Below are 15,888 nucleotides of genomic sequence, written 5' to 3' on the forward strand. Positions count from 1 at the left end.
ATGACCTGAGCCAAAATCAAGAGTCAGATTAAGCAACTGAGCCACTCAGGTGCCCCTAATTCAATTCACTTTTAAATTTTAAGTATTTATATTGGTCTTATCCTACATGCTATCTGTAAAAGCACAGATTCAATGCAGTAGTTATAACATATTAAATGTTATAGCTAACAATGAAAATAAACATTGTCCACGTAGTACCTACAGCATACTGCCAGCAGTTTGAGAAACAAATGGTCTGAGCAAACAATTCTCATCTGTTCTCCAGATGAAACTCCTCACTCAGAAGGGAGCCACCTGGGTTAGCTGGTGATCTCTGTTGCTTGAGCTGGATGCTGGGTGCATAAGTGGGTTCAGTTTGTGAAAATCATCAAGTGTTCACTTAGAAACTCTTTTCTGTGTGACTAGGATAATTCAGCAAAAGGTTTGAAAAGTATCTCCATATTGTTTGTGCTAATTACTGGTAATAAGATCTATGGCATGTACTCTTACACAGGTCATGCAAAGAAATGACTAATGAAGTGAGTAGCAGTCACACAAATGTAAAACATTGATAGCAGTTTCTCTTCAGAGTTCTGATGTTCCTGCAAGCAAATATACCCTCACACAGATCTCTGGAAAGGGCCACAGAGGATATTGTAGGCCAATCAGAATGTTCATGGGATGATAAGACCTCGGTGAAGCGATCTGTAGGGCAGAAATAGATGATTATACCAAAGGCCAGAGCCTTAATATCCTTATCTCTTAGTCTTTATTAAAGGTAAACAGAGATAAATGGAAAAATGCCATCCTACCCTCACGAAGATCAAATTAGAGAGTGAGATTGCAGGGAATCAAATATCTTGTACTGACCTGTCACAAGCACTTACTCAGATACCAGCAAACACACAGCACACTCTTTTTTCTTTTTCCTTTTCTTTTTTTTTTTTTTTTTTTTTTAATTTATGATAGTCACAGAGAGAGAGAGAGAGAGAGAGAGGCAGAGGGAGAAGCAGGCTCCATGCACCGGGAGCCCGACGTGGGATTCGATCCCGGGTCTCCAGGATCGCGCCCTGGGCCAAAGGCAGGCGCCAAACCGCTGCGCCACCCAGGGATCCCTTTTTTTTTTTTTTTTTTTTTTTTTTATACGCTAAGGTGATTCTGGCTTTTAGATTTCTGAAATCTCCCACTTCAGAGTCTACCTCTTGCTGAGCACCCTCAGCACCCATAATAATAAAGGTCACAAAAATTACTGATACTAAAATCTCACTGCCAAACCAAAGCTGCTGTTTTCCTGCATGGAGATTCAAGTGGCTTCCATCTTCTGTCCTGTAAGAACAGAAGAAAATAACCCAGTTTCCCTCTGTTGGTGGCCATGGAAACTAATCTCCAATATTTCTTTCAGCGCCTGAATAATAGCAAAAAGTACAGCATCCTTCAGAGGCATCCATTAATTTGTTTCATGCTAAAAAACAATAAAACTACCTACCTTAAAATTCAACCTGCACGTTTTCAACAAGTCCTGCGGGTTTCGAGTATTTGGGGGCCAGGGGACTAGGAGAAGCCCCTGGGGAGAGAGTCACAAGATTGTTCATCAGAGAAAAACCTGGAGGCTTGTTTCCTCAAGTATCTCTCAAAGACTTACTCATTTCCTATTTCCTACCATTTAGGAAAAAAAGCACTGCCTTCCAGCGGTGCTTCTGCACTTCAGTGTGAAATACTGTTCTTTCTCTGATCGTCTCAGAACTGGAAGCCTTACTTACTATGTAATTCCTGATTTTTAAAAGTCTCCTTTCTCTACCTGAGAGTCCCCAAGAGCTCTGCCTTAAAAGGCTCACTCACTCTTAATGTACACTCTGAGGATGATCTAGTGCAAAATCTGCTTTCTGGCAAACTTATGGGGCCTTAGGCCAATCAAATTTCACCTAAAGTTTCTCAAAATCTAACTGCACAGGGTTGCCAGCTTCTCTTGTTCCCCCAAATGATATAACTCTTTCCATCAGTGTAATTTAGTCCCAGGGCTGTCAAGGCAAGGATTAGTAGGAGCCCTCCAACTACAGCTTGAGAGAGCTTGGTGCCAGGTGATGTCATTCTACCACCTGAGTCTCAAACCGGGGTTCAGGACACGGCCGTGGAGCAAAGCATCTGCCAGTGCAAGCCGGTGCCAGCTATTTATTTATTTATTTATTTATTTATTTATTTATTTATTTATTTATTTATTTAAAAAAAATTTTTTTTATTGCAGTTCAATTTGCCAACATATAGCATAACACCCAGTGCTCATCCCATCAAGTGCCCCCCTCAGTGCCCGTCACCCAGTCATCCCCACCCCCTGCCCACCTCCCTTTCCACCACCCCTGTTCGTTTCCCAGCTATTTAAAGCCACTGCCCGGCCAAGCAAGGACAGAACAGGGGTGAGGGGCCACCTGTTCAGAGGGTGACAGAGGGTGCTGGCAGCAGGCAGGAAGAAGGCAAAAATGATAGGAAGGAGCCCACTTGGGCAAAGGATCCTCTTTCTCTTCCTCCAGGCCTGCCAAGGCCGTGTCTCCTCAGCCTAGCATGGCATGATTGAGCCTCCAAGACTTTGGGCGGTGGCGCATATTTGTTTTCTTCACACCTTTCACATTTGCAATCTGGTGGAGACAAAGAGGCTTTCTTTCTTCTTCTTTTTTTTTTTTTTAATTTGCAAATTTTAGCTTTTATTTTAAAGGGTCCAAATGTTCCTTCCACACCCTGCTAGGATTATAAAACAGGGAATTCTGGCTTTGGAGAGGCAAGGGTATGATTAACATGTGATGCATTTTAAACTGTATTTAAATCTTTAGATTATTTTGGGAGATACATTCCCAATCACATGGTCTCAGTTTTACAACTTGGTATGACTCTTCTACTTGATTTGGCATAGAGCTTTAAATCCTTCAAAAAGCTCATCTAATGAGAAAGCCTGTTCTCATAGGTTGGGTTCTCCCAAGAAGTAGACTCTGAGTCAAGGATTCAGGTACAAGAACTTTATTAAGGAAAGGCTTCCAGGAGACACCAGTAGGTGAGCAGAAGAAGGAGGACAGGGAGACAGAAGAGGCTGAGCCAGGTGTGATATCGTGGGAAGTCTCAGTCTTGGCCTGATCCAGAGGGGAGCTCTGGAGAGTAAATTATGCCTCAGAGCACCTCCTTCCTTCCTTGGGGCAAGGAAGCTGTGCTTTTGGGCTCCCCAGCCAGTCACTGGCCTGAAGTCAAAGGGACGGGTAGGGTGGGGTGGGAGGTAGTGTGGACATAGGATCTATAAAGTCCACAAACGCTACTGGCCCAACTGGCTCCCAGGGGCTGGACACACAGGGCTGGCTGGAGAGGCCCTAGGGGATATGAGTGGTGCACCCATAGCATCGGCCACAGGGCACCCTCCACACTTCCTGCTCTTACCACAGGGGGGGGGCGGGGGGGGCGGGGGGGCGGGCGGGGGGAAGCTACTTAGAGGTCTTTCATCACGTTCTGCTGCAAGAGGAAATGAATGATGTCTTTTGAAAGTCCCGGGGTGGGCTTTTCGTCCTCCAGAAGCACACTTCCTTCTCCCACTGGGTAGAAGTGGGCGTCCTTGGAATGCCTCTGTAAGACTGAGCAGCCATCCCGGCTGAAGACGACCCTGGCCATCTGAAAACTGCGAAGGGCATACTTTTGGCTCTCCTGGCCCTTCAGTTCGTTGATTTTCTGAGACAGGCACTGGCAGACCGATGTGGAGAGTGGGTTTCTAGCAGCTGGGTGTGGATGGTCAAACATTTCATAGAATCTATCCAGGGATTTCCGAAGCCCGTCATCCTCTGCCTTGGTCTCCGTTTGGCCCTGCACAGAAGGGTCAAGCCAGAAGTTCTCAGAGGTCCCGGAATCATGTTGTTCAGTATTGAGGTTACTGGTGTCTGTAAGACAAAACACATTCCAGTACTTGGACACATATTCCAAAAAGCCAAAAGCAGGTGATGTCTCTTCTATTCACCACACTGACTGTTCTTAGGTGACTGGTAATGGTCAGAATTAGCTGATTTCAGAACTGATTCCCACCATGCTGGGGTTATGCGACCTGTTAGCTCAAAACAAAAATATCTTATTTGTATGTTTCAGGAGTTCTTCATCTATGGTCTTTGCATAAAAGTTCAGGGTGGCTGTGTATCTGGATGGGGGGAAAATCATATTTATTTTCTCTAACCTCAACCGGAAATTAAGCGTTTTCTTTCATAATAAATTTAGTCAACAAACCTATTAGTAGTGGTACCTATGACTTTGTTACCAATAGCTCACAGCTATTTTCATATCACATGATAGTCTGCAAAAGATGTTTTAAAATATCATTTATGCCTATCACTATGCTATGGACTAAAGTGTGGCCCTCCAAAATTCACAAGTGATAGCCCCAATCCCTAACATGACTGTATTTGGAAATAGGGTTTTTAGGAGGTTATTAGGATTGTAAGAGTGGGAGCCATTCTGATAGGAGTGGTGGCTTTATAAAAAGAGGACAAGGGATCCCTGGGTGGCGCAGCGGTTTGGCGCCTGCCTTTGGCCCAGGGCGTGATCCTGGAGACTCGGGATCGAATCCCACATCGGGCTCCCGGTGCTTGGAGCCTGCTTCTCCCTCTGCCTGTGTCTCTGCCTCTCTCTCTCTCTCTGTGTGACTATCATGAATAAATAAAATTAAAAAAAAAAAAAAAAAAGAGGACAAGATCTTTCTTTCTCTCTGTCTGTCCATGTGCAGGAACTGGGGAAGGGCCACGAGAGGACACGATGAGAAGGTGGCCTTCTCTAAGTCAGGGAGCCCTCCCCAGAACCCAACCATACAGGCACTGTGATCTCAGACTTCTGGTCTCCAGAATGCTGAGAAAATACATTTCTGTTGTGTAGGCCACCCAGTCTATGGTATTTTGTTATGGCGACCCAAGGAGACTAATACACAGCGCTTTGAAATTACCACAGTTATTAGTTCTAGATACTAGATACTATTATTTAAGTATTAATTTATTAGATTAATCTTATAATTTAAGTATTAATTTACAAAACATATATTAGAGACTCTTTTTTTTTATATACATATATATTAGAGACTCTTAACCATAGGGAACAAACTAAGGATTGCTGGAGGGGAGGTGGTGGGGGGATGGGGTAATTGGGTGACGGGCATTTAAGGAGGGCACTTGATGGAATGAGCACTGGGTGTTAAATACAAGTGATGAATCACTAAATTCTACCCCTGCAACTAATAATATATATTAACCAACTTGAATTTAAATAAAATCTTTAAAAAAGTAAAGTTTAAAAGCATATATTCATTATAATATCATGCATTTGTTCTTTTTTTTTTTTGCATTTGTTCTTTAACTATTTTAATAACTACATTTCAGTACTTTTTTCCTTGGCAATCCTACATATTTTCATTTTTGCATTTAAAAACATTATTCTGAGAAAAGGTCGGTAGGCTTCAGCATATGCTAATAGGATCCATGGCACAAGTGTAGTAAAGACCCCTTAATGTAGACAGTGCTGGGCATTTACACAGTTCAGACACTGTCTTTCTCTATTCCCTATAGTAATCCTATAGACTATTTATCTCTAATTAAAATCTCCACCTTTGTGTTTTTAAAGGAGTAGCAAATAAACTGAGCGATTTAATAATAGACAATATGAAGCCAGAATTTTTTTTTAATTTTTTATTTATTTATGATAGTCACAGAGAGAGAGAGGCAGAGACACAGGCAGAGGGAGAAGCAGGCTCCATGCACCGGGAGCCCGATGTGGGATTCGATCCCGGGTCTCCAGGATCGTGCCCTGGGCCAAAGACAGGCGCCAAACCCCTGCGCCACCCAGGGATCCCTGAAGCCAGAATTGATCTCACTTCTGTACCTCTCTGGGAACTCGAATTCTTAATATAGGAATCTCTTAGCTCTTCTGAAACAAAGGACTTTCCTATCAATGTGTTCTAGAAAAGATTCCACACCAAGAATCTAAAGAATTCCCTAGACACCAACCAGTTTTATTCTTTAAAATTTTATGCTTTAAATCAAAATATTATATTTTCCTCTTCTGCTCTGATGTAAGCTTTAATAAATTACTAGCTTTAATTCCACACACACACACCCTCCAGTAACTCAATTAGTAGCTATAATAAAAAATATTTGTACTTGCTAATGATGAAGAAAGTTGTATGATACAGTGGGTGGTTTTAGAAAAGGAGAAGGGATCTGGAGTTTTGACTCTAATTTTGCTACCAGCTAGATATCATACTACATTGCTGAGCTTTAGTTTCCCCATCTACAAGACTTTTAGTAAATGGTCTGTCTTCTAGAATTTCTCTGGTAAAACAAGGAACAGAGAAGTAGATAATCCAAAGCATCCAAGAAGGATGTGGACACATGTAGTATGAGACACAGGTAGCCCCACACATGGACAGACATCCACTGGTCCACCATTCAAGTAGCCCAACAACCCAGAGCACTTGGCCACCTTGAAGAATGGCTGATTCCAGGGTGGTTATAGGAAAGTACATGATGGGACTGGTATATCTTATTGTTCTAGAATGCTCAAATTGTGATAGGGGCTTGTCAAGGAGGAATAGAGGCCAGCTGGAAAGGGATCATCTGGCCACATCTGGAACAAATAGAGCATCAAAATAAATAATGATAGTAACTGATGATAGCCCATTTATGAAAATATAAAACAACAAATCCATAAAATAATTGAAAATTGGCTGAGGAACAGGCTATTTATAGTCTCAGAGTACTTCCCCATAAAATACTTATTAGTTACAAATGGAAAAAGAATAGCTTCATGGTGGAGAAATCTGGCACATGTCACCTTAATCAAGTGACCTAAGTGATGGGACTAATTGAAATCCTGTTGCCACCTGACCAGAGGCAACAAGAAGACCCCGCACAAATTCTCTGGTAGTCCTGCCAAAGGTACATCACCCGACCCTGATTATGAGGAAGCAGCAGATAAAACCAAATTGAGGGACATTTTGCAAAATGACTAGCCTGTCCTCTTCAGAAGTACCAAGGTCATGAGAACCAAGGTAAGAGTGAACAAGACTGCTCTACGCTGAAGAACACTAAAGAGACAGAACTAAACACAGCACATGATTTTCAACTGGATCTTTTTGCTATAAAGAACATTCCTGGGGGGCACCTGGGTGGGTCAGTGGTTGACCATTTGCCTTTGGCTCAGGTCGTGACCCCAGGCTCCCTGCAGAAAGCCTGCTTCTCCCTCTGCCTATGTCTCTGCCTCTTTCTGTGTCTCTCATGAATAAATTAGTCTAAAAAAAAAAAAGGACATTCCTGGGATTGCCTGAATGGGGTCTGGAGATTAGACGGTAATAATGTACCCATTTAAATGTTCGGATTTTGAGAGTTCCATTGGGTTGTGTAGCTGAATGTCCTCGTTTATAGGAAAATCAGAAGTGGTGGGCATCAGGCTGACAGCTTACTCTCAAATAATAATGGAGAAAGAGGTTCTTTGTATTGTACTTGTAAGTTTTCTATGAGTTTGAGATTCTTTAAAAAAAATAATGAAAACAATCTTCTGGAGGAATAATTGTTAAAACTTCCTTTGGTGACCTACTTTAATATTAACAGAAACAAAAAAAGCCCTAGCCCAGGGCTTGGCAAACAGTCTTTGTGGCTATTATAGAGCCAAGGGAAGAAGGGGCAGGCAAGGGGTCCCACAATGGCAGGATGAGGTGTCGCTTCCCACCCTCCCCAAAGATGATCTGGGCCCAGAGACATAAGGCAGGAAGTCAGGGGCTGAGAAGGGTCAATGGGAAGAGTGGAAGAGAGAAAGATCCTCAGCAGTAACAGAGAACGCTGGGGAGTTCCTGAAACTGCCACCCGAGGCAGCCGTCCACACAGAACCCTCTAAGTAGCACAGCATGTACTTAGTAAGGAACTGGTCAATAACTTTGATTTGAACCTAATGAGCCTAAAACCTGAGCATGTCCCCTCTGTTTTTCATGAAAATATCAGGCAGATTGCAACTCATCTTCAAAGAAACACTCCTGCCCCTTTCCAGAAGAGCAATGACAACATGGGTTATTTACTACAGATCAGTTCTTTTGAACACTGTCTCCAGCTCATTTCAGTCTTTGATTTTCTTTTAAAACTCACTTTATTACCAACAACAAAGCCATCTCTCTGATCGTATGGCTGTTGCAGCCTTTCTGATTATCTGGGATTTCTTTGCCAGCAAATAGAGCTAATTGCTTTCCTTTTCCTGTCCTACATGTGGACAGAATGGCCATCTTTGATGATTCAGTCAGCTCCTGCAGGGGTACATCCTCACAGCTATGTTCAAATGGCACCTTATTCTTGTATTAATATAGTCCAGACTCATAGGGCTCTCACTTGGGACAGTAATGTCTACTCTAGGGAGAGTCTGGGGATGTTTCTGTGTCAGTGATTGGAAAGTGCTACTTGTATTTAGTGAGTGAGGTCAAGGGCGTAAACATCCTATAATGCATAGGACAATCCCATACAACAAAGAATCATCCTCCCCCAAATGCCAATAATGCCTCTTACCCCTGGGAGGAACAGTGGCTCAAAGGGTGGATTCTGGAAAGAGTAGGAGGTAAATGCTGAGTCCCACTGCATTGTAATATATTGAGTTGCCTTGGACTTCCAAGACACCTTTGCTGTTGATCCCTGCACAATGCCTGCCTGCCTTCCTTCCTTCCTTCTTTCCTTTTTTTTTTTTTTTTTTAAGATTTTATTTATTCATTTGACAGAGATAGAGAAGACAAGCAGAAAGAGGGAGAAACAGGCTCCCAGCTGAGCAGGTAGCCCAATGTGGGGCTCGATCCCAGTACCCCGGGTTCATGATCTGAGCCAAAGGCAGCCACTCAACCAACTGAGCTACCCAGACACCCCCACAATGCCTTTCTTACTGGCACCTATTGATACCATGCATTCCTCCCTTCTCAGACCTTGAGACCATTTCATTGTTCTCAGCAAGGGCCCCAGTCCCAATGATTTTGGCAATATCTAAATTGAGGAGAATTTCCCTTTTTATTCCAATTTGCTTCCATCATGAATAGAATTTCTTTAGGAATTGACAAGAAGTGAGGAGGATGGCCATGCTTTTGCATGCATTGTTTCAGGGTCACCTATCTACCAGAGCAATTGTTTGTTAAATTTTCTCTTAACCAGAGAGAAAACAGCTAACATACAGATGTTTGAGATTCTTACAAACCTGAAAGTATTTTTCTATCTTTAGGAGTGATAGATGGTAGTTTGTTCAGTAATCCAGGCAATCAATTTGCATGGAGGATTTGAGATTAATAGTTGCATTCCAAAAGAGGCCATTAGCCTTTAGAAACCCAAATGTTTAATGGGAGTTTCCTCTAAAGAATCTTTCATGGCCACTTCTGGGGTTGATGAACGCGTAGTAGCATTTTATCACCATGGAACATTTTAGCTTTCAACTTTTACCACGTTTTTCCTAAAAGGATTTGATATTTAGAATCCCGTCTCCCTCCTGCATCAGTCTCAATAGCTGCCCACTCTGCCTTAGTTGTTCAGACTCTCTTTTACTAGCAACTGCTAGTTGGGAGGATCTGTGGTTTCCAGGCTGCATAGAGCTGAAAGAAATCAAAGACTTAATAAAAAAGAATAGAGAATTATCAGGATTTAAGGAGAGAAAGAACTTGTGGCTGATACGGTCATCTTTTATGGTGCTCAAAGGGAACGTTACCCCTTTTGCAGGCCAGTGCCCGGTACATTCCTAAGTGTGGCCCTGCTGCCTTGGTTTATCTGTTGGGGGCCCCTTGGGTTCTGTGTGCCTCTAAGAACGTCATGGGTGTAAAAGAACAAAGTGGGGGGTGGGGGCATGTCCTGATCAACAGTCCCTGAGGAGCATACTTTGGATGCACTGACTCCTCTCCTTTATGACAGCTATCAGACTTCAAAGGCCCCACACGATCTCTACATGGTGACATTATCTTTTTTTTTTTTTTTTACAGTAGGGTCTATTGCCCATGGATCTGGAGCCCTGATCTGCAGTCTGCACCTCCCTGTCCAGATCTGCTTTTCCTTCCTACCCTCTTCTGTTCCTCTCACTCCTGCCATCCCACTCCATACCCTGCAGAGGAAAAGAGGAGTGATCAGGTTCACTGGATGAACAGGATTAAGTCCTAACTCCAGCCCCACGGGCCGCATGAACGTCTGACTGGAGCAACACCCCTGCATCATTGCCTCCAGAAAGCTGGCTTCTTTTCTGATCCCTGCAAGCTCCTTCTTCAGAACCTCTGCACCTGCTGTGCTTTCTCCACACATCCGTGCGATCGTTTCGGTCACCTCCTCAGGTCCCAACGGGGCAGCCACTACCTCCACACTGCTTCGTGACGCGGCAGAGGGCAAAGAGCATGGGGGAGCAGGCAGTGACCGGGAAAGCCCTGTCACTTCTGTTCACATGTCATTGGCCAATGTTCATTCCTACCACCAAGCCTGATTTCAAAGGAACGAGGATGAACACTTCTCCTGTAGGGGGAGGTAGAGAGCACTGGTGACCAACAATTCAGTCTTCCATACCTTACCGGAGCTCGCTATTTAAAATCACATTGCAAAAAAATAAAAAATAAAAAAATAAAAATAAAATCATATTGCCCTCACTCCTCCAGGCCCTGGCTGTCCCCATATCCCTTATCTGCCCTATATTTCTATATAAACATAGTAGCATCTAATAATGTATGATTTGTTTGCTCATGGAATTTGTTTCTCTTGATACCTGCTGCACCCCCATGGCCTAGAGCAGGGCTAGCACAAGGCAGATATTTAAAACGTTTCATGTTTTGATTTACTTGATGAATTTCATTCTCAAATAAAGATGTAAACCCACATGATTACTAGGGTGAGCAGTACTCACTACGGTGACTAGGTTTGCCCAGGACAATCCCAGTTTATGCCTGTTATCTCAATTAATTGTTCATAGCACCTTCTTTCACTCTCAAAAGGGCCCTGGATCACACGACTCATTACATGTATACATGTCTCATGACACAGCCATCACATTTAAGCCCCTGTCCTACATCCCTATGTCTTGTGAGGGGGAGGGGCAAGTTTTGGTGCCAGAGATAATTCCAGGCTGTGGGCTAAATAATATGGTATCTACACACTTTTTTTTCTCCCCTAAACTTCCTACTGTACTCCAAGACAATCCTCCTTTCCTTACTCTTTGTGCTCACAGCAGTCTTTTCTCCTATCTGCCAGCTGTCCGAGAACTATTTAGTTTCTGCTCTGCAAGGAAAGGGCCTCAATTCACTATACCAACTTACTCTGATTCCTCTTTCTGGTTTCATGTGGTTTTCCACCACTGTGTAATAACCCCCACATTGGGGGCACCTGGGTGGCTCAGTGGTTTAGCGCCTGCCTTCGTCCCAGGGCGCAATCCTGGAGTCCCGGGATTGAGTCCCACATCGGGCTTCCTTGCGTGGAGCCTGCTTCTCCCGCTGCCTGTGTCTCTGCCTCTCTCTCTTTCTGTCTCTCATGAATAAATAAATAAAATCTTCAAAAAAAGAAAAAAATAATAACACCAGCATTAGCGTTCTAAGATACTTTACTCTCTGTCTCTTTAATAACATAAAATTAATGACAAAGAAAAATCAATAAGCTTACTGCCTTCTTTTGCCTGATAGCAACCCTGCCATCTGCAACTTGTACATTTTAGAATTTTCAACTATTCCTTTAAAGGACAAAACCCACAGACTGACAGAGGGGTGGTGGCAGGATGTGATTAGCAAGATATTTAATCCAAATTAACACTTCAAAGGATGGATGGTCTGCTCAGGTGCTTTTGAAACCTCAGTCGGAGCCTGTACTTGTTTACATCTGAAAGCTAATCCTGATGAATCACCCAGAGGGGAGGTGGCATATGCTGTCACCCTTCATCCTAATTGTGAACATAAGCAACGGGCAGAAGCTAGGGTCCTCTAAAAGGCAACTGCTGAGAAAGAAAATGAGGGCTGGAAAACCCCAAAAATATGTGTGATGGGTGAAGAGCCCTAAAATTAAGTGCCCAGGGAAATTAATAAGGCTCATCTCTGCCGTCTGATTTGTAAACGATCTCACTTTTACCTTGGCATTTTATATTTTCTTAAGCAATTAAAGTGTTCTGAAAATTACAGAGAACTAGAATATCCAAGTTCACACCACTCCAAAATGACAACTGCCATATTGTCATATTTGCTTCAAGACTTTTTTCTTATTAAAGAAGTAAACATTTTAGGGATGGGTGAAACAGGTGATGGGGATTAAGCAGTGCACTTGTCTTGATGAACACCGGGTGTTGTTAAAGTGTTGAATCACTATATTATACACCTGAAATTAATATAACACTGTTAACTACACTGAAATAAAAATAAAAATAAAACAACAAAAAATGAAATATTTTAATCAAAGTTGCCCACTTCCACATGGAAATTCATTCTTTCCAGGTCATTTTTATTTATTTTTTACTATTTGTTTTTAAAGATTTTATTTTTAAGTAATTTCTACACCCAGCATGGGACTGGAACTCACAACTCAGAGATCTAAGTGTCACAGGCTCTACTTACGGAGCCAGCCAAGCACACTTTCCAGCTCATTTTTATACTTTGCATATATTATAGTGTTGCTTTGTGTGATGGTCATTTTATTTTCCATATACAAAGTTTTGCTTTTTTCCCCTCCACTTTATGAAGTTTTACTTCCAGCCATTGTTGATAATACATGTGAATCTGCTTTATAGTATTCTAATATAAGAACATACGGCATTATTTTTCATCCATTTCATTCTCTTGCTGATGGACATGGAGGTTGTGTCTAATTCTTCCCATCACAAACAAGGCCTCAGTGAAGCCCCAGTACCCACTTCCTGGTGGACATGCAGACTTTCTCTGGACCAGTAGCAGAAGGGCTGAGTCGAAAGGAATATGAGTTTTCAATTTCACCAGAACCTGCCAAATCGCTCTCCAAAGTGGCCGTGGCACTCCCACCAGCAGGACCTCGGTTTCCCTATTTCTCTGTAACTTTGCTAAACTCTGATCTGGTTGGGCATTTCCAATCCCATCTCCTTACTCGGGGTCACATTTCCCTCCACACTCAAAATGGCTGAACTGCTGCTCTTCTGATACTTAGAGGCCACATGGATTTCCTGTACTGTGAAAAATTCACATTCTTTACCATTCTTCTACGGGGTTTGTCTCTTTTCTATCTTCTTTTTAATGGCATGCAAGATGAATCACAGAGAAAAACAGTATCTTTGTGACTTTTCTCCACTTGATCTCATGACTAGAATATCCCAGTCTGAGGCTGGGCAAAAGAGCTCCAGGTTTGTTTTTGTTTTAATGGCAAATCTTCTCAAGGAAGACAACCTTCACAGTGTCAGTTTATGGCTTCCAAAAAGTGACGCCGCTGTGTCTCTGCTCCATTTAGTAAAAAAGTCACGCACTAAGCCAGATCCAGGGGCAAGGAAACCAGCCGGCTTACCAGAGCCACATTTTCCAGGCAAGAAAATTGAGACAAAGACCGAGTCTCCAGAATCACCTCACGAGAGGGTTGGTGAAGAGACCACAGAAAAGTCTAATTAACTTTCTTAACTAAAGTGATCTTCCTGTGGCTAACATCTAACATATGCCATAATTAGGACCAATGATAGCTTTCCACATTGGCTGTGGAAAAGCCAGGCAAGGGGGTTCTCCCTAGATGATTCTGGTAATACAAGTTTAGGAATCACAGGCCCAGATCCTAAAAATGCTTAACAATTCTCTTCTTTAGTAGGAGATGAAGGTTTAGCCTGAGGCTCGATTTAAAACAGCTTCGTTTTGCATTTTGTTAAGTAAAAGCCAAATTAAAAGATCAGAACCTGACCCCTTTACAGCTAGAAAAGCCAGGGGGAATGATCTGATTCAACTCTCTTGCACTTTCAGGACCAGACTATGATAGCTAGAGCTGGACCAAGACCTTGGATCCCCTGACCCTGTCCAGGTTTTGGGGCACAGCTCATGGGTGCTTTGGCACCTCGAGCCCTGAGAGGGTACTAAGAGGCAAGGCTGTCAGACCAGGGTACCGGAGACGTATCTCCCTCAGGAGCCATTGGGAATGAGGAGCTTTCCTGCAACACTTAAAGCAATCATTTAAAAATGTCCCCCTCCAGGCGTCTCCAGGATCGAATCCCATGTCGGGCTCCCTGCATGGAGCCTGCTTCTCCCTCTGCCTGTGTCTCTGCCCCCCCTCGCCAACCCCCCCCCCCCCCCCCGCCTCTGTCTCTCAAGAATAAATAAATAAAATATTTTTTTAAAAAGTCCCCCTCCGCTGACAAATGTTTTTTTTCAATCTCATTTTACATGGGATGTTTCAGCAGATTTATTTCATATCATGGCCTAGATAGTAAGGCACTATCAAGAGCAGAAAAGAAAATCAAATGATTCCGGATCTAGGTTGCCATGGCAACACTGCTATTTTGAATACGATTGTTTACTTCAGCAGAATTAAGTTCAGTGTGAGCAGCTAATTAAGATGAGGCTTGAAGCTTTAACCTTAACCTTCACTGTAAGAAAAGAAAAAAGAATAAGCATTTTAAAAATGATGCTTGAAGTGTTGCTGGAGATGTATTTAGCAGAGGGATCATCACCCTTTGTTGGGGAAGCAGAAAACTGATTATTTTTTCCTTGAAGAGGAATGGGGGCCTACTCACCATCTGTCCAATTCCACAAGTCAATATTTCCTAATTTTAAGATATAAAGAGGAACAGAACAGAATTCTTATCAAAACAGAGCCAATTTCACTGTTGACATCAGCAGACTTTCTGAGACCAGCAGACAAGGAAAATCTGATGTTTTCCTTTATGCAGTAGGCAAAAGGATTTTTGTTAGATGCATATTTGTGTAAACAGACTTCATTCCACATCAAAATCAACTTTAAGTATATCTGTGAAGTAACAGGTTGAATTGTAAACAAATACACCAGAATGCAAATGTATAGCTGAGTGCTTCCCCTGCAAAGTGATCACCCTGGGAGGCCAAGCTCTAATTTTCAAAATGCTGACATTGCTGAGAACATGCTGGAGCCTCTTAGGAAGTGTCTCCACTCCCCCTGGAAGCTTCTTCTGGATGTCCTCATGGGTGGCAAATCTCCATCCTCAGAGGACAGAATTACCATTTTGGAAATTGTTAAAAGGCATTAAGAATAAAATCTGAGAAATAATGTAGGTGATCAAGCAAAAATAAATTGCTTTTCTTACATTACACACACTGGTTCTGAAAGCAGTTCTTACAAAGGAATTCCAAAACCAATTCTGCATGATGGCAGGTAGCATAGTATTATATACTTACAGATGTGTTACTTTAAAGGGCAGAATGAACGTGAATTTAAGTTCTAGCTTCTGTAAACAGCTCATAGTCATAGATCAGAAATCTGAATATTTCTATCCTGATAGATGAAAGGCTTGTGAGCATGGACTGGGTTTAGAAGGCTTGAGTTTTGAGTGCCAGCACGGCCACTTATTGGCTATGTGACCTTGGGCAAGTTACTTGACATTTCTGAATCTTCACGTTCTCATCTGTAAAATGAGGATGATAATAATAATGATCCATACCCCATAGGACAGTTGTAAGAATGAAATGATTTATTAGCATAAAGCCTAGCACACAGTTCACACCCAATAAATAAAAGCTACTCTGTAATTACTATCACGGTGACAAGAGCAACACCAGCAGCAGTGATATAAATATTAAGGTATTGGTCATTTAACACCAGAGATTTTTAAAAGTGAATTGTAAATGCTCTTGTATATCTACATGCAGTGATAGACACGTATCACAAAGGAAGTCCAGATGAACAAGTGTTCATTCTCCCAACTGGAAGAAACGTCGCCTTTACCAACAGCTAGTGCCCCACCCTGGCCTCAGTG

The 15,888-nt window shown here is 42.5% G+C and overlaps 1 protein-coding gene across 6 annotated transcripts in view; it reads right to left on the bottom strand.

Moving 5' to 3' along the window:
• Nucleotides 1–2,969: 2,969 nt before the first annotated feature.
• SHLD1 (shieldin complex subunit 1) overlaps nucleotides 2,970–15,888 on the bottom strand; it is a 79,114-nt gene continuing 66,195 nt past the window's right edge. For all 6 annotated transcript variants that reach the window (XM_077872291.1, XM_077872292.1, XM_077872295.1 and 3 more), the window contains one exon: nucleotides 2,970–3,884. In XM_077872291.1, coding sequence (XP_077728417.1) covers nucleotides 3,442–3,884 — 443 coding nt within the window. In that variant the 3' untranslated portion in view covers nucleotides 2,970–3,441. The remainder of the gene's footprint in view (nucleotides 3,885–15,888) is intronic.

The sequence above is a fragment of the Canis aureus genome, chromosome 26 (assembly GCF_053574225.1).
Source record: "Canis aureus isolate CA01 chromosome 26, VMU_Caureus_v.1.0, whole genome shotgun sequence".
Taxonomy (NCBI): Eukaryota; Metazoa; Chordata; class Mammalia; order Carnivora; family Canidae; genus Canis; species Canis aureus.